General features: G+C 44.7%; 1 protein-coding gene across 2 annotated transcripts; it reads left to right on the top strand.

Moving 5' to 3' along the window:
• Positions 1-2,369: 2,369 nt before the first annotated feature.
• DUT (deoxyuridine triphosphatase) lies at positions 2,370-14,073 on the top strand. 2 transcript variants are annotated; one of them, XM_066592614.1, is made up of 7 exons: positions 2,370-2,492; positions 2,883-2,988; positions 7,027-7,118; positions 9,586-9,630; positions 11,306-11,380; positions 12,474-12,544; positions 13,714-14,073. In XM_066592614.1, exons 1-7 carry the CDS (start codon positions 2,381-2,383, stop codon positions 13,768-13,770), a joined length of 558 nt encoding a protein of 185 aa, XP_066448711.1. In that variant the 5' UTR covers positions 2,370-2,380; the 3' UTR covers positions 13,771-14,073. The 2 variants fall into 2 exon arrangements, with proteins under 2 accessions (XP_066448711.1, XP_066448712.1); XM_066592615.1 differs by lacking the exon at positions 2,370-2,492 and having other exon boundaries at positions 2,742-2,988.
• Positions 14,074-16,095: the final 2,022 nt, after the last annotated feature.

Raw genomic sequence — 16,095 nt, forward strand, 5'->3', positions numbered from 1 at the left:
CAGCTATGAGAGAGGATTCCTTCATTAAATTATGAATGGCTGAGCGCTGCCTGTGATTGGCTGCGCGCTGTGACCAATCACAGGCAGCACTCAGCTGTCATCTAATGGCTGAGAGCTGCCTGTGGATGGCTGAGTGCTCAGCCAATCAGACCAGCACTTTCCGGGGGTGGGGATTTTTCAATTCCTGGCCTCCAGATGACGACTGCCGGGGCTGAAGAGTAGCGCTGGGCGGCTCTTCTAGGTGAGTAGTAAAAATGTTTTTTTACTTTTTTTATCAGCTAGGGCTGATTTTCAGGGAAGGGCTTATATTTCAAGTCCTGCTCCCCCAAAATAATTGCTGCGGGGGTTGCCTACAACCCACTGCTTTCAGTGGGACAGCAACAGCGCCAGCCCCATTGAAAACATAAAAAGTACACCACAGATTTCTGCCACAGCTATGGCAGAGGATTCCTTCATCCCCGCGGCGATGAAAGAGTCCCCTGCCATAGCTGTCCCAGCTGTGGCAGAAGTCTGCGATGTACTCTTGTTGGCGATCACAGTGCTACCTACTGGAAGGCAGCATTCCCTCAAGCTAAAGTTAGACTCTTTATACCAGCCTTGTAACAACGACTGGAAATTGAAAGCAAAGTCATACTCCATGCACAGACAGCTGTTTCAGGGTATTTGCCCTTCATCAGTGTAATAGGTGGCACTGTGGAGGTATTATTCCATCTCCCATATTTTAAAGAAAGAAATAGGATATGCCACAATTTGTTAACCGTGTGAGTTTTCATGCAGTCAAATCGCGGCTGTCCGCATAGGATTGCATTATCTAATGCAATTCTATGGCAGCGGGCACAGGTGGAAATTTTGCGGGAAATCCCGCATTTACCCTTAACCCCTTCCCGCTCCAGGACGTACATTTACGTCCTGGAGCGTCGGGGTATGTGACCCTCCTTATTTATCACATCACATCGTAATAAACTGCAGTTTTAACCCTTTGCAATCCAATTTTGGATTCAGGGTTTCCTAGGGATTTTTCTCTTTCTGCTATTATACAACAGCACCATCTGCTGGCTAGAGCCAGTAGTGCAGTATAGGGCATGCTGGAGAGGCCCCCGACAACAGAGCGGCCAGTAATTGACAGTAAGAATACCCTGTCGGACGTCTTCCGACATCGGAGCTGTACAGCCTTCAATCAGAATGTCTTTAGATGTCAGACAGTGGATTGGAAAGGGTTACGTCCTACTGACTTTCACTAAAAAATTGCAGCAAAATTGCACAATAAAAACTGGGGAGAAAATCGCAAACAGCAGTGATGATTTAGCGAGAAAACGCAGCGCTAATGCTCAAAAATCGTGGAAAAAAAGCCACAAATTTGCTGCAATTTTCTTACGGCAAAGTCGCGATCGCCCGTGTGTGAAACTAGCCTTAAGGAATTAGAAGATAATTACACCGCGGTACGCCGGGCAGATAAGGGGGGCTCGGGAGTGATCTTGGATCATATTGGGGGACTCGTCCTCGGGGGGGGGGGGGGGGGGCTCAGTCTCTCCGTCTACATTGGAAGGTTTATTAGAGGAGGGGGTTTGGCCGTTCTTCGCCCATCTCGCCGCAGTCGGTTGGAGGTCGCAGCACTATAGCATGGACAATCATTACATGCGACGATCTTCGTGTTGCTGTAGCTGGAATGTTACGCGTAATTTACGCCTCAGGGTGACATTATTGGACAATTGCGCTCCCATTTCCATACAACATTGAAGACATGATGGCGGAGGTCCTTCACAGGTATGGGCTGAGTGAAAACACACAAATCACTGCTAGCGGCTATAGTTAGGCCGGCTACACATGAGCACAGTTCCGCTGCGGGCTCCAGCATGTGACCGTTGCGCGGCAGGCAGCTAGTACACACTGACATTGCGCAGTTGCTGCGGGCCGCCGACTGCCGCGCACTATCTTGGCGTGTATGCGCACGTAATAGAACACGCTGCGCTCTCTATTTTGCGCAGTACGTGTGATCGGCAGCGGGGAGCCTATGGCAGACCGTTACGGCGTATCCCAAGAGAGGCGATAGGTCAGCGACACACCGCCGTATTTTGGCCACTGTTTTGCGTCCGTAATGCAGAAGTGCGACGCGAACGCCGAGCATTGTGGAAATGTAAGACGCGCAGTTTGGGTCGGGACGCATTTTAGTATTATGGCGGCCAAACTCTATCAGCCTGTCCCTGGTCGTACGGATACAAAGGCAGGGATAAACATGTCAGCAGAACCACAACACACATTACTACCCCAGGGAGCTGTCCGCGGCCCCTGCGGTAGGTGCACACAGGTAAGTACATGCAGGCTGCGCGGACACTAGGGGCGCGGTAGAGCAGATCACATGTCCTGCACGGCGCTGCGCAGCATGTCGGCGGCCACATTGAGCGCCTTGCATCTGGTCTCAGGGTGGCTGTGCCGGGGCCGCTGGACCGTTCCCCGCCGCCTCCGCCAGCCCTCTCCGGCCTACAGCAGACGAGGTAAAGGCATCCCTATGGTAGACGGGGATTAGTCGTCCTCTCCGTCCACTAGATAACGTTACAAAACCCTACGCCAATATAAACTACGACTCCCATCCTGCCCCTCTACCGGTACTCGTGTGTAGTGATGGGGGGTGGCCGCACGGAACTCTGGGACTCGTAGTTCTACAGGTCGTTACGATGTAGATAATGTATATAATAGCATGCTCTGTACATAGTGCTGGGGGCGATACAGACAGTCGGGAGGCTGGAGGAGGTGTGGGAAATGACGTGTTTATAGAATTCGGCGGGCTTTTTAAGAATTTGGCGGGACTTTGAGCTCATTGTGTTCTGTCCCCATCATGCCGCTCACTCCTGTCCCGTCATCTCCCGCCAAACGGGCTAAGGAAGATGTCAGTGATAACTGCTCCCCTGTCCTGCGCTTCGCCAAGCTGTCGGAACACGCGTGCACTCCTACCCGAGGCTCCTGCAGGGCTGCGGGCTACGACCTGTACAGGTAGGTCCCCACCTGGGAGTAGGTATATATACTGTAAGTGTGCATGCATGCATGCATGCATGTATGTGTGTGATATATATATATATATATGTGTGTATGTGGGGCACATGTGTACAAGTAACAGGAAGGGGAGATGTATTATTTTATCAGATGGCTGCAATTGCATTAAATCTCGCGCTCGACCATGCCACGCGGCGTTGGGCTGTTTTCACGTTACATTTTGGGCGTCTGGCTTTCTCTGCGTGGCTCCACCAGCCCGGCTGGCACCGTAACATGTGGGACGTGGCTCATAGTTTGCGTCCCGCCGGTCTGTTATAACTTTATCTTCTGATTCGCTTCAGCTTTTCTGGCAAACGCCAATTGCAATCATGCGTAAATACGTGCCATGCGGGCGGACATATTTACGCATACGTTTGTTTAAGCCCTAAGGCGAGCATATCGGGCTGTGAATCCCGCCCTCATATCGCGCTCCCCGCCATGTGGAATCCACGTGGATGCGAGGCGTGTTCATGTGAAAATGACTTCCCATCACTTTGGGGGCGCAGGGATCCTCTGCCGGACTTCTCCCATTGCTCTCAGTGAGGGCAGTGCTGCAGCCGCCTCCATTGAATACAATGGGCGCTGCGATACGAGATCTCGCAGTAAGATAGAACATGCTGCGATATGTTCCTGCATCGCTGCGGTGTATAACCTCACAAGAATGGGGTTCAGGTTTGTGCCTCGCAAAATCTCGTGCTTTTTCTTCTTGTTTTCCTCGCCTGTGTGACTCCGGCTTAAGGTCGGGCGGTAAGAACACTGCGCATTTTACAGACAAATTGTGGATGAGCCCTAAGAATGGCGTCTCAGCAGTTTTTGATGTACTTTTTTTGAACCAAAGCCAGAAGTGGATAAAGAAAGGGCCCTAAATACCATAACGGGGCCACTGCTGGATTTGGCTGAAAAAGCATTAAAAACTGCAAGTGTGTGTGCCGAAATAAAATGTGACTCCATCCTAAAAGTATCAGAAGAAGCGATCCCCAGGTGGGCCGTCCCCCTCGTGGTTAGTTATGGACGACGGCCTCTTTCACTGCAGAACTTCTGTCTTTAAGCAAAGGCAGCGGCGAGCTCTTCCTGTACGGAGGCATTCACCGCATGTTGGTTGCAGTATTTTTGGTAATGGGACGGCCCCTCTCAGAAATGTTTTTGCTTAGCTTGGGAGGGTTGTAACCCCTTAGTGCCCACCAATATGGCCCTTTACTGACCTCACTAATGGGCTTTATACTTAGGACAGCAACTGCAACATGTCAGCAGATGACATGGGGAGAGGGCACCTTCTATCACCCATCACCACCCCAGTGTGATAGCAAGGTACCAATGGGTTCCCATGGCAGCCCGGAAGCCTGACAGAGGCCTCCGTGTCTGCCATGTAACTCAGCCTACTAGGCCCTGCCTCTGGCAGTCTAATAGGCTGCTGTCATAGGCTTAGTATAATGCACTGCATAAAATAATGCAGTGTACTATCCTAATGATCGCACCTTCAGGGACTAAATTATAGGGTAAACAAAAGAAAAGCTTTAATTTAGAGGAAAAAAATCTAGTTTAAAAAAAATACTAATTTTTTTCCCTTGGTAAAACCCCTTTTTAACCCCTTAATGACATGGCCTATTTTGGCGTTGCGGACCAAACTATTTTTGGTATTTTTTTCATCTCCATTTTTCAGAAGCCATAACTTTTTTTTATTTTTCCGTCGACGCGGCCGTATGAGGGCTTGTTTTTTGCGGGGCGAACTGTAGTTTTTATTGGTACCATTTTTGGGTACATAGACTACATTGTAAAACTTTTTTTTTTTTTTAATCGTAGGGAGAGAAAACGCATCAATTCTGCCATAATTGTTTTTTAAAGCATTAATTATGCAGCATAAATGACACACTACATTTTTTTCTGCGGATTGGTACAGTTACAACGATACCAAAATCCTTTTTTTTTTTTTTAGGTGGTTCCACTGTTCCACAATAAAAACCCTTTTTTTGGAAGTTATTTTTTTCTAAACTCACGGCATTCAAAGTACTATAACTTTTTTATTTTTCCATGGACGGAGCTCTGTGAGGGCTTATTTTTTTGCGAAACAAGCTGTAGTGTTTATTGGTACCATTTTGGGGTACACACTTTTTTTAAATCACTTATTGCTTTTTTTGGGAGGCAAAATGCTAAAAATTTGCATTTTGCCTCAGTTTTTTAGCATTTTTTTTAACACTTTTTGCCGTGTAGGATAAAAAACATTCAATTTATTGTACACATTATGGACGCGTCGATGCCAAATATGTGGGTTTTTTAATTTTTTTTTAATGCTAATATGAGAAAAAGCATAAAGGGGTTTAACTTTTTTTAACATTTTTATTTTTGTACTTTATTTTGCTCTTATTTTTACACAATCTGTGTTCCTCTGAGGGACTTACACAGCAGGACTGCAGATCGCTACGATAAGGCATGGTAGGACTCCTCTCCTGCCATGCCTTATCGTTACTATAGCGATCACAGGCTATGGCAATACAGGCCGCCGGTATCTGGCGTCCAGTTGCCATAGCAACCAGCCGGGCTCTTGCGATGTTATCGCGAGGGCCGGCTGGAGTCAGAGGGAAGGGGTTAACAGCAGGGGGGGGGGGGTGCGCATCTCCGATTCCCCCTGCTGCTATGATCTTGCGCTATCCCTATGACGTAAGGGTACGTAATTTTGCGGGAAGTACCCTGCTCCCATGGCGTACTGTTACATAATGGGGCGGGAAGGGGTTTAAGGGATAGAATACCCCCAAAAAAGTAGAAAAGGAAACACATAATGGGTATTACCGCATTCATAATGACACAAGCAATGACAAGATTTTATTTATCGTGCATGGTAAAAGTTATAAAATCTTTAAAAATGTAAAAATTGCTATTTTTCTTTGGTTTTCCCAAACAACACAATTGAAAGCAATCCAAAAGTCACATGTACCTCAGAATGGATCCAATAAAAACTGCAGCTCTTCTTGCAAAAAAACAAGCCCTCAAAGAGCTCCAACCCACCTTCCCCCAAAAATTAACATACAAGACATATGTACCCCGGAGTGGTGCCATTAAAAAATGCCTGTTTCCCTCCCCCCCAAAAAAACACCCTAAAATGGTTCTTTGAACAAGTTATAGTTCTTGCAAATCGCTTGGTTATCCTGTCCATTGCCTCCGTTCAGCACACATTACGCCTATGTAATGCGCGGTAACAATATGCCCATGTGATTGAGTCCTTGGGGTGTATTGAAATTAACGGGTACCGCTGCTGGTCAGTATGGCGGCTTACTCTGCTGCTTTTGGCTCTTTACAGTACATTAGTATGAGTCTGTCGCAGGGTACCAGTGGTAGCCCGAGGCCTAGCGGTGGCCTTACATCTGCCGACTGAAGGCCCATTACACTGCCAGACCATAACACGAAGAGCATGGGCGCACTTCAATTGTGAAATCCACGCTGGTCACCAGCACGGACGATCCACAGTTCAAGCCGCCCATAGAGAAACATGAGCTAACTTAACGCGTGCAGATTTGTTTTGCGGACCTTTTTGGTCTGCAAAAACAAATCCCAGCATGCTCCATTGCAGTGCGGTTCCCGTTGAAGTCAATGGAAGCCGTCCAATCTGCCGCCCGTCCGCAATTCAATTAGACGGGCCACGGATTCTGTGGGAAAGCAGGAGTTAAAAAAATAAATAAATTAAAAAAACCCTCCACTGCACCTGTGTGGCACCAGCTTGCGCTTCCACTCACATCTGCAGTGAAGAAAATAGAAGACCCGGATGGGCAAGTAGAAGACCCGCAGGGTGGGATTCTGCCACGGGCTCCTGCATGCGGAATCTGATCTACCAGTGGACATAAGGCTGCCATTTATACAATGTGATGAATGCCGTTGAGGCAAAGTTGTTTCTTGTTGAATATTCCTTTCAAACTTTGGTAGTGAAAGCAAAGGACGTGGCTGTATTTATCTGCACGCAGAACAAGCTGATGGATGGTCTGATTTCTCTTATTTCATTCCATTGCTTAGCGCCTATGATTACACTATTGATCCACAAGATAAAGCCATCGTGAAAACGGACATCCAGATCAGCGTTCCCAGCGGGTGCTACGGGAGAGTCGGTGAGTTCAGACTGTTCTGTAGTTTACTCTGTAAGGGAAAAGGGATGATGTGATGGAGCTTGTATCTCTGTGACGTAACTTCTGCTCCAGCTGTAAACCCTTACGTCCGGAGCGTTAGAGGGATGGTTACCTGGCAGTTATGGAAAGTAAATATTAACTCTTACCTGAATATTGACTGACATTTGATTTTTAATTAACAAAAGAAAAAAAATATATACATTTTAATTGGTCCATCAACCCTGGGGACCTGTAGCCATGCCTGCTTAAGGCTACACTAGGGCCACATTCACATGGGCGAACTTCATATCGGGCCAGGAAACTCAGCCTGGTATCACACTTGCCATTGTGAGTTTTTTACACAGATGTATTTTTAAAAAAAAAACAAAAAAAAACTCTCTTCACTTCTGTGAAAATTGCGATCCTCAGATACGTGTTTCACGTGCGTCAAAGCTTTGCAAGTGTTTCTCGTTGATTTCAATGGGAAAAGTCACGTTACATACGCATCACACATCATGCGAGTGCCATGCAATATCTTTTAAGGTTCAATTGGAAACAATGGGCGAGGCGATCCACAGGAACGCACAAGGATAGAACATGTGAGGGGGAAATTGCTCAGGTGAATAAATCCATTCAAAAGAATGGATTTCATATTCATGCGAGTTTTGTGCGCATCATACGAAACTCTCGCAAGAATATCCCTCGTGTGAATAAGCCCTTTTAGTGATAACGATTGTGCCTAGAGGAGAGTTTCCAGATTTCCCTTAGGGATGAACAATTGTTTCCAACTAGCTCTCCTAAAAATCTGTATAACCACAAATTATTAGTGCTTATACATCCATCCAAAACGTTGTGTAGTGCGGGCATGATGCAGGTGAAAATACACCGATATAAAAGTCTGCGGTTTCCAAACTGATTGTTACCACTGTTTGGCAGAACAGCTAATAATCAGGACCGCAAGCTGTGCTCTGCCCAGAAAAAGCTTATTACAGCTGATAACATTGTATCAGCTGTCAGCCCTGCCGGCAGATCAAAGCGAAAGTAATCAGGAAACAGCGGGAGGTCTGTTCCCTGAATACAGCTCCCAGAGGCTCACACGCTACTACTTAGTACTAATAGTTTATGCAAAATGATTGCTCAAAAGCCATGTTTTGAGCAATCATCTTTGTAGTGTAAATGCACCCTAAGATAGGTCATCAATAACAGATAGGTGGGGATCCGCCACTTTGGATGCAAGCTGATCCTCCGGGCCTGCTGCCAGTGTATCGGGGCCAGAAGTGTAAAGGGCAGCTTCACTCCAAATGAAATTAGGAGTCAGGCATAATATTGCATTTTTGTCCCTGAGCACCATTGAGGATGTCTGGCCCTGCTGACAGCAGACCGGGGGGGTCAGTTGAACGGCAGGCATCCAGAGCAGAGGATGTCCACCAATCTACTACTGATCTAGCCTGATATAGGTCATCAATGGTAAAAAGTGAGAAAACACCTTTTCACACTCTTGCCTTCTTTGCATACTGCACAAAACAGGTTAAAATGTTGCTCACCTCCATCTTCATAAGGAGTGAAACGGAATAGTTTAACACTTGTGCTCCAAGGAGACTGTTACTCATCAGCACTTGAGAAATAGCAGAAACTACCCAGACACTCAAAGTTGGTAAATCTGTTTTCTTTTATAGTGAAGCAATAAAGCACAGGGGTCTATTCATCCACATCAGTGCCAGAATTGTTTCTGCTACTTTGCAGACTGTTGGTAAAAGGCTACACCATTGTAGAATTACATGGTTGGTACTCGATGTCGTCGAAGATCATCAGTCTACAGAAGTCCTCAGCTGTAATACAGCATTTTACATTATAAAAGGGGGGATAAAGCAAGCATAAATCCTGGGGCCAGTCACTATACAAAGGTGCTTGTCTCAGATTCAAGACATTCATGTGACCATAAAGGTCCTCTTACACGCAAAGATAATCTTTCAAACTAATGAGTTAGGGATCTATTTTCATAAAGTGTTAATGACCATATTGTATTAATTTTCATGTAAAAGTATCTGTAGGAGTTGTTTGCAGAGCCCAGCATGTGTTTAAGCACACGCCCAGCCTTGCAAACAGCTGCATTGTTCTCCTCATGGCTAATATAAACATGCCGCGGGGAGAACATCCTGCAGTCTTTTGAAAGATGAGCGAAATGCGGTCAAATGGAATAATTTGCTCAGTATTTCCGCGGCCAAACGATGGATTTTATGTGAAGTCAAATCCATCGTTCAAATAAAGTGCGTGAAGCCCGCGTTTACATGCAAAGTTATCACTCGTTTTCGTCCAAACGAATTTTGACTGATCATCGTTGTGTGTAAAAGGGCCTTAAAAGTTAACAGCTGTGCAGTAAGAAGTAGTGGGTCACAGCCCATACTATGCTGAGGAGTGTCTTCCATGTGCCTCATGTATTCCTTTAACTTTTTCCTCCTCCTGTTTTTAGCTCCACGATCTGGATTGGCAGCCAAGCACTTCATTGATGTTGGAGGTAATCCTTGCATGTAGAATTATATATTAAAGGGGTTTTCCATGGAAAATACTACTGATGATCTAACCTCAGGATAGCTCATCAATAGTTGATTGGCTGGGGTCCATCGCTTGGGACACCGACTGATCAGCTGAGCGGGCGCATTCCATCAACGCTGCAAATACACAGAGGTCTGAGCTGAAGCAGTGGAAGTCTCCGTGCCAACCTCTGTGTAGTGGCCGGCACTTGTAACTGCAGGCTGATGTCTCATTGAAATCAACACAAGCTGTGCCTGCAGTTACAAGCAACGGCCACTACACTGAGGTCGGCTCAGAGACTTCTGCTGCTTCAGTGTCAATCTCTGTGTTTGCGTCACTGACAGCATGCATCCACCCAACTGATCAGTCGACGGACCCTGGACTATCAGCTATTGATGACCTATCCTGATGATGGGTCATTAATGCTATTTTCCACGGAAAACCCCTTTTAAGCATTGCTGCATTTACTGTGTTCCCATTATCACTGCAGGAGTTTACAGCAGTTTTAGGATCCCACCCCAGGCTTTTATTATAAGTAGTAGGAGGCTTTCTGCTCACCATTTAAAGAGGTTAAAGGGAGCATGTCTCCTCCAAACAGCACCATAAACTAAGTTACAGTGCTGCTCGGGGAGATGACACGGAACTGAAGGATGTATTTTTGTATACTCTCCGGCTCCCTAGTTCCTGTGCATCGGTGAAGTCCATGCATGGCACAACTATCTGACTCTTCAGATTGCCATGAGTACAGATTTTTGTGCTGTGCGCTGACTGCACAGTGTAGGATCGGAGAGGGCAGGCGAGGATTAAAAAGGCATCCCCTGGCTCTGTCACCTCCCTGGACAGCACCATAACTAAGTTTTTAGTGCTATTTGGAGGTGATGGGCTCCCTTTAATATTGACCTTGAGTGTACCATACGATATGCCATCAGGATACCAGAATTGATTTTATTTTTTGCCATTCAGTTTAAAATGCCAGGAAGTATTTTCAATGCTAATGTGTGTTGTGACCACCCTCTTTTTTTTTTTTTTTTTTCTATGTAGGGAATAATGCTATATCCAGAGCATACTGACCCAAAAATATGCATTGTATATCATTTTGGCCACAGCATTTTGAACATAGAAATTATCTCCATTAAAAATGCTAGAATTTTTATAAACTCCACATGAAGCCGGTCGAGTGATACGTTCTATTAAAATGGCGCGTTCGCCAATAAGTTTGACGTTAATGTGTGGCAGTCTTGTTTTTGTTACTAATGCTGCATTATTTAGACTGAAATATTTTATCTTCGTTTCCCAACATTTTGAATACTCTATAGAAATCCAATCACAATGTAACATTGTCCTCTCCTCCACAGCTGGAAGGCGTAGGCAGCTATTAGAGCCAAGGCCCTGACACAGTTAGAGCTGCATCTGAGGGCCATCAAATTAACCTGCCAGCACCAATGTGCATTTTTTTCCACTGATGACTGCAGTCTATTTTCCAACCCTATGACACAATGTAGAATATTTTTCTGTATTGCAAAGGCCATTCCACATCGCTTCCCTCCGTTCACACTTTATAGAGCCTTAGTGTTATTTTAGGTCATTGCATTTTAAAAGGGAATCAAAATAGTATTTAGAAGTTCTTACAGTTTTTGTTGTCGTCTCTTCCTATTTAGCGGGTGTTATTGACGAAGACTACAGAGGAAATGTTGGAGTTGTATTATTCAATTTTGGGAAGGAGCCTTTTGCTGGTATGTCCCATTGTATAAAGTAAGGTTTGGCTTGTGTAGACTGTCATACGTGTCATGAGGGTGAACCTTCTGCACCTGACTGCTGTATTTTGTTACAGGACTTGTCCTTTACGTTCTATCATTAAATTATCTTCTAGAAACCTTCTGATACAGTAACGGTAGCTTACAAGACTCCACAGAACAGCAAAGAGAAGTTTTTTTTTTCTTCTCAAACCCATCTATGACTTTGGCTTGAAAAACTGCAAAAAAGGAAAAAAAAATGCTGTTAGCCACCCCTAGAGTATGTTCACACGGTGGAATTCATCGCAGAATTTTCTGTGTGAATTTCGCCTCTAAAAACCGCTGCAAAATCTGCATCTTTCTGCTGTGGTTTTTGGCCCAGATCCGTGCATGGGTTTAGGCCTGTCAATGGGCAAAATCTGTGTGTGGGATTCCAACATGGAAAATTGCTTTTCAGGGAGTTTCCATGTCAAGAAGTGACTGACCTATCACTGCTTGATGCAGAAACGCAATTTTTCACTTGAGTATTACATATGTGGATTTTGCCCATTGACGGGCCTAAATCTGCACGCAGATCCAATGCAAAAGCTGTGCCAGCAAGATGCGGTTTATAGAGGCGGAGTTTATGCAGAGAATTCCGCAGTATGACCAAACTCTTATACTCGCCATTTCCAGTTTCCCCACAGTGTCAGCGCTCAAACCCACCACTCAGTACATTGAGCGGACTACATAAGTGCACTAAGTAATCCTCCAGCTCATGTGCCTCTATAGCCCACTCAATGCATTCAGCGGTGGGTTTGAGCGCGGACACTGAGGGAAGTATAAAATCTACATCTCAGGACTTGGTGGGTCGGCTACTTCTGAGCCCATAAGCTTAGCAGCTGACAGATTTACAAGTCTAGCTAAAGCAATAGGTCATTTTATGCTGGTATATTCCTCTTTTTTTTTTAATACATGTGGGTTTTACAGAGACTGTTCAAACCCTCATAATACTAAGAGGGAAAGTTCTTCTGTGTTTTTCTTTTTAAAATGCTACATTTGGATAAATGAATATTAAAATATCTTTTAATTTTTTTAAACTTTTCCTTTTTAGTTAAGAAAGGTGACAGAATAGCTCAGTTGATATGTGAGCAAATAGTCTATCCCGAACTTGAGGAAGTTAAAGTAAGTAATTTGGTATCTGTTTGGCCTTTCTGCTGACTAGGTGATTGTAATGATAAATACCTGCTGTAAATGATTGTATCTTTACACTGTAATTGTTATCTGTTAACCCCGTATCGGCATCCGCTGTAAAGCAGATGTGGCCAGGATCAGAGTACTCAGATGTCAGCTGTATAGGCTTTTAGATGCTGCTGTTAATACTGTTAAATGGCCCAAAGGGAAGGGGCTCTGTTGAAAGAGATTGTGAGATGCAGTTACTATGGCAGTCTGGGGTCTTGTGAAGGTGCTCAGGGTTGCCATAAGGCAGCGAAAATTAGGAAATCGTCTATCCACAAGATGGGTGATAAAAGTCTGATCGGTGGGCTTTTGAGACGCCCTCATCAGTCGAACTTTTATCACCTATCTTATGGATAAGTCATAAAAGTTGCTTCTGGTACAACCCGTTTAATAAAACAATGCCTGTAAATCTGTAATTTACTGCGGTACAAATCCAATCAGACAATTCCTAGTTTCTCTATTTGAAGGTGTAGTTTAAAAAAAAAACAACACAATTTTCAGTCCCATAAAAAAAATATTTGGTTAAAAATTTGATATTGCCGTGTCTGGAAAAGTTCAAATTTTTTTTATTTTTAAAAAAAACCTCATTATTTAGTGCTATAGACACCATGAGAAAACGGTTTTCAGTACCAAGAGTTTTGTTTTGATTTAGGTTGTCATGCCTGTCTCTGAGGGCAAAAAAAATAAGTGGTATTTGTCTGTACCCCAAAATAATAATAATCTTTATATGTATAGCGCCAACATATTCCGCAGCGCTAGTTTGTGTTCCATACACGGCTCAATCAACCAAAAAATAGTTATTGTTGGTCAAAAATGGTGACAAAAAGCAATTCAAGGTGTGTGTGGGGTTTGTTTGTTTTTTTGTCTTGTACAACATAAACTAGAAATTTGGTATTGTCATAATTCTATTAGCATATAGAATAAAGGTGTCGTTTTTACTGCATCGTTAAAATAACCCCTCCCAAATATAAGAAAACCAACTGTTGCGGTGGGAAGGGGGTGCAGTATACCAAAATGTAGCTCTGTTTCCGTTGTATCCGCAAAACTGATGGTTATTAAATCTACCCTCCTTCATTGTTAAATATTATAGCTATTTTTTCCTTCTGGCTCTGCAGGTCCTAGATGATACAGAGCGAGGTGCTGGCGGTTTTGGATCAACTGGTCAAAATTAAGACTTGAGAAGTTCTGTTAATGTCAGCGGTGCCTTATTCTGTAGTGCCAGCAATGTCCAGGGATCACAGTCCAAAAGGATCCACAGTTTTAGTTTATAAACCAAATGTGATATATATATTTTTTTCCTTCAATGCAAAACCTGAATTATTCTTCAAGCTTTCGAAGAGCAAACTGTGCATGTAAGGTTATATATGGTACTTTGAATCTCTGTCCATGAGGTTGTGTTTGTTTTTTGCTTGTTTTTTTTGTTGCCTTCAAGTGAAGTGTCAATCCATTAAAATAGAAGTACATTGCCTTTTCTACTGGTTTGTAATTGTCCGTTCTTCAGAATAGGTCACCTATAGTTAAAGGGTACTTTACATGGGGTGATTATCACCTGAATTCTCACTGAAAAAGCTGAATTCAGCCGATAAGCATCCAATGTACACATGGCCGCTTAGAAATCGCTCACTTATCAGTCGCTTGGTTTTTATCGGCTTGTGTAAGCAAGGAGCCGCTTAGTGTTTGCGTGACTCCTGTTTACTGTGAATGGGACCAAGCCAAAACCACCCAGCCTGCTCTGCCTCCATTCACTTGAAGGACTATCACTCCTGTGTAAACACAGGGGCTTCGGTCTGTGGAAAAGTCGTCCCGTGTAAAAGGGATATTAAGTTTTCAGAAAGATTTTTTTTTTTTTTTTTAAATGGCATCATTTTAAAGACAAAATGTACACACTTCAGTATAAGAGGTTGTAAAGGCCTCATTAGATCAGTAATTAAAATATACCATATATACTTGAGTATTAGCTGACCCGAGTATAAGCCGAGTCAATAAGTTTTACCACAAAACTGGTAAAACTTATTGAGTCGAGTTTAAGCCTAGCTGTACTTGAGTACATACTACGTTAAAAAAAAATGCAATACTCACCTCCCAGCCGGCGTCTGTGTCCCCGCTGCGATTGGCTTCCCGGCGGTGCAGCAAGCTGCTTGAAAATTCTCCCTGCTCAGCTTTGAATTCCCCCGCCATCAGGGCTGTGTATGTAAGCACTGTTATTGGATCGATGTCATCCACTAAATAGCTGTGAATGATCGCGTGCCGGCTGTGATTGGCTGGCGCTCGATCCAATCACAGCGCTTACCTACACAACGCTGACTGTGGGGGAATTCAAAGCTGAGCAGGGAGATGACAGCGGGGAGAATTCTCAAGCAGCTTGCCGCACTGCCGGGAAGACCACCGCGTCGGGGACACAGATGCAGGCTAGGAGGTGAGTATTGTGGGGTTTTTGTGTTTTGTTTTACCTCACTCGAGTATAAGCCGAGGGGGCTTTATCAGCATTAAAAAATGTGCTTAAAAAAACTGCTTCTATTTGAGTATGTATGGTAAATGACGGATTAAGGGACCAAGCAGGCACAGATGCATCTAGTCTGGATGCATGGCATTTGTACACGGTGCGGTACACTACAGCTTTGCATTCTACACCAATGTTTCACACAGGAATTGCCTACAAAATCTCGCAGCAATTGGCTGCTGCGCATAGTTTGGCCGCATGTGGTGAACCGAAGCAGTTTTCCATTATGAGGAAATCCGGAAAACATGACTTGTGTACTTGAAGACTGGACTTGAGAAACGCTGCTCTATACTCCTCAGTCATGTGCACGTGCCCTCTAGGCTGCTCTATACTCCTCAGTCATGTGCACGTGCCCTCTAGGCTGCTCTATACTCCTCAGTCATGTGCACGTGCCCTCTAGGCTGCTCTATACTCCTCAGTCATGTGCACGTGCCCTCTAGGCTGCTCTATACTCCTCAGTCATGTGCACGTGCCCTCTAGGCTGCTCTATACTCCTCAGTCATGTGCCCGTGCCCTCTAGGCTGCTCTATACTCCTCAGTCATGTGCCCGTGCCCTCTAGGCTGCTCTATACTCCTCAGTCATGTGCCCGTGCCCTCTAGGCTGCTCTATACTCCTCAGTCATGTGCCCGTGCCCTCTAGGCTGCTCTATACTCCTCAGTCATGTGCCCGTGCCCTCTAGGCTGCTCTATACTCCTCAGTCATGTGCCCGTGCCCTCTAGGCTGCTCTATACTCCTCAGTCATGTGCCCGTGCCCTCTAGGCTGCTCTCAGACCCCCCCCCCCCCTCCTGTGCTTTGTCTATAGCCTTTGTACCTTGCCTGAAAGTATTTGAGCTTTACTTATAAGCATTTTGTGTTTTTGTCATAGCCTTTTTGTTTGGCTTGCAGGCATTTGTGCTTTGTCTATATTTAGGCCTTTGGACTTTGCCCATATAAGCCTTTTGGGCTATAATGAATAAATATATAGGTTTATGTCTAAACGTATATAAAAGTCCTCA

Source organism: Eleutherodactylus coqui, chromosome 2, assembly GCF_035609145.1.
Source record: "Eleutherodactylus coqui strain aEleCoq1 chromosome 2, aEleCoq1.hap1, whole genome shotgun sequence".
Lineage (NCBI taxonomy): Eukaryota > Metazoa > Chordata > Amphibia > Anura > Eleutherodactylidae > Eleutherodactylus > Eleutherodactylus coqui.